Source organism: Calidris pugnax, unplaced genomic scaffold (genome assembly GCF_001431845.1).
Source record: "Calidris pugnax isolate Ruff unplaced genomic scaffold, ASM143184v1 scaffold155, whole genome shotgun sequence".
Lineage (NCBI taxonomy): Eukaryota > Metazoa > Chordata > Aves > Charadriiformes > Scolopacidae > Calidris > Calidris pugnax.
In genome coordinates, this window is record NW_015090886.1 from 939,132 (window position 1) to 940,563 (window position 1,432).

Sequence of the window (1,432 nt, forward strand, 5' to 3'; positions counted from 1 at the left end):
TCTGGCGTTCCAGGTCAAAGACCCGTTTCTTCAGCTTGATGCACTCCTCGCGCAGGTCCTGGCCAGGGCAGGAGGAGGGGGCGTCAGCCAGGACCCCACCAGCCCCCCGCCACCCCCGTCAGCCACCCCCAACACCCACCTTCTGGTTGAGCAGCGCCTGCACCACGTGGTTGGCGACCTGAGGAGCAGAGGGGGAGCCTGGGTGGGGTGCACGGGCACGCACAGACCTGTGCCCCGGCACCAGCGTGTGAACCCGTGTCACACACATCACACACACCCCCCCCCCTTCCCTGTTACCTCATCCAGGCAGCGCTCGTACGTCTCCCGCTGGTTCTCATTGGCCTGGGCCAGGGCCGAGTTCTCCGCCTGGAGACAGAGTGGGGATGGCTCTGGGGACACGGCGGAGGACCCCGAGTACCTGAAAGCCCCCCATGGCACCCAGGGGACCCCTCCTCTGCCTGGTGAGACCCTGGGCCGCACATTGAGGGGCAGGGCTGCCCCAGGAGTGGTGGGACCATGGAAAGCAGAAAAGTGCTAGTCCCAGCGTGGTGTCGGGCTGCTGGCTCCGCGGTGCTGCCCGTGGCCACCTCCTCGTGCTGGCTGCCCTGTGCTAGTGCCCACAGCGACACGGTGGCCAGGACTGCATGCTGGCACTGGCCATCGCTGCCCGAAGGCAATGCCATGGATGTCTGGTGGCACAGTGCTGGTAGCTGCATGGTGGCAGTGGCCATGACTGCCCGAAGGCAATGGCCACAGCTGTCCAGTAGCCATGGCTGCCCTGTTGGCCCTAGTTTCTGGCTGCCCAGTGGCCCCAGTCACTGCTGCCCAGTCATCCCAGCTTTTGGTGGCCCGGGCTTGTACCTCCAGCTCCCGCAGCCGCTGCAGGAGCTCGTGGCTGGTGCCCATCTCGCCGAGCACTGCGGGGCTCCCATCTCCTGCCGCCTTGGCCACGCTCTCCGACATCGCTGCCTGCAGGAGGACACGCGTCAGGCCGGGGTCCCCGGCCGGTGTCCCTCCAGCCCGTGGCACTGCCAGGCCCTGGGGCAGCCTGCACCCCCCTTACCTCTCTTGGGGTGTCCCCGGCCCCGTCCGTCCCTCCGCAGTGTCACCTGCCGGGAAAAAAGGGGCTGAGGAGGGGGAACGGAGCCTCGGTGGAGCCCCGGGGCCGACCCCCAACCCCCCCGGCACCGGGAGCCAACAGAGACCCCCCTCCCTGCAGCCCAGCCCCCCCCGCCGCTTCCCTGGGGGTGCGGGGACCCTACAACCGGCACCGGGACGCGCAGCACCCCCGGCACCGAGCCCGGCCTCGGCCCTGGGGCACCCGAGCGCACGGCACCCCCGGGGCTGGCACCGGGCTCGGGGCACCGGGATGTGCGAGACCCCCGGGGTGCAGACGGGCTTTCCGCCGCCGCCCCCCGGTGCCGCACACCCC

At 70.2% G+C, this 1,432-nt stretch overlaps 1 protein-coding gene across 1 annotated transcript in view; it reads right to left on the reverse strand.

Annotated features, from left to right (window-relative positions):
• The window catches only part of NCKAP5L (NCK-associated protein 5-like), a 4,726-nt gene extending 3,544 nt beyond the window's left edge, over positions 1 to 1,182 (reverse strand). Inside the window, exons 1-5 of the mRNA XM_014947453.1 lie at positions 1,064 to 1,182; positions 862 to 969; positions 298 to 366; positions 140 to 178; positions 7 to 58 (exon numbers count right to left, since the gene is read on the reverse strand). Coding sequence (XP_014802939.1) covers positions 7 to 58; positions 140 to 178; positions 298 to 366; positions 862 to 963 — 262 coding nt within the window. The 5' untranslated portion in view covers positions 964 to 969; positions 1,064 to 1,182. The remainder of the gene's footprint in view (positions 1 to 6; positions 59 to 139; positions 179 to 297; positions 367 to 861; positions 970 to 1,063) is intronic.
• Between the last annotated feature and the right edge of the window lie 250 nt (positions 1,183 to 1,432).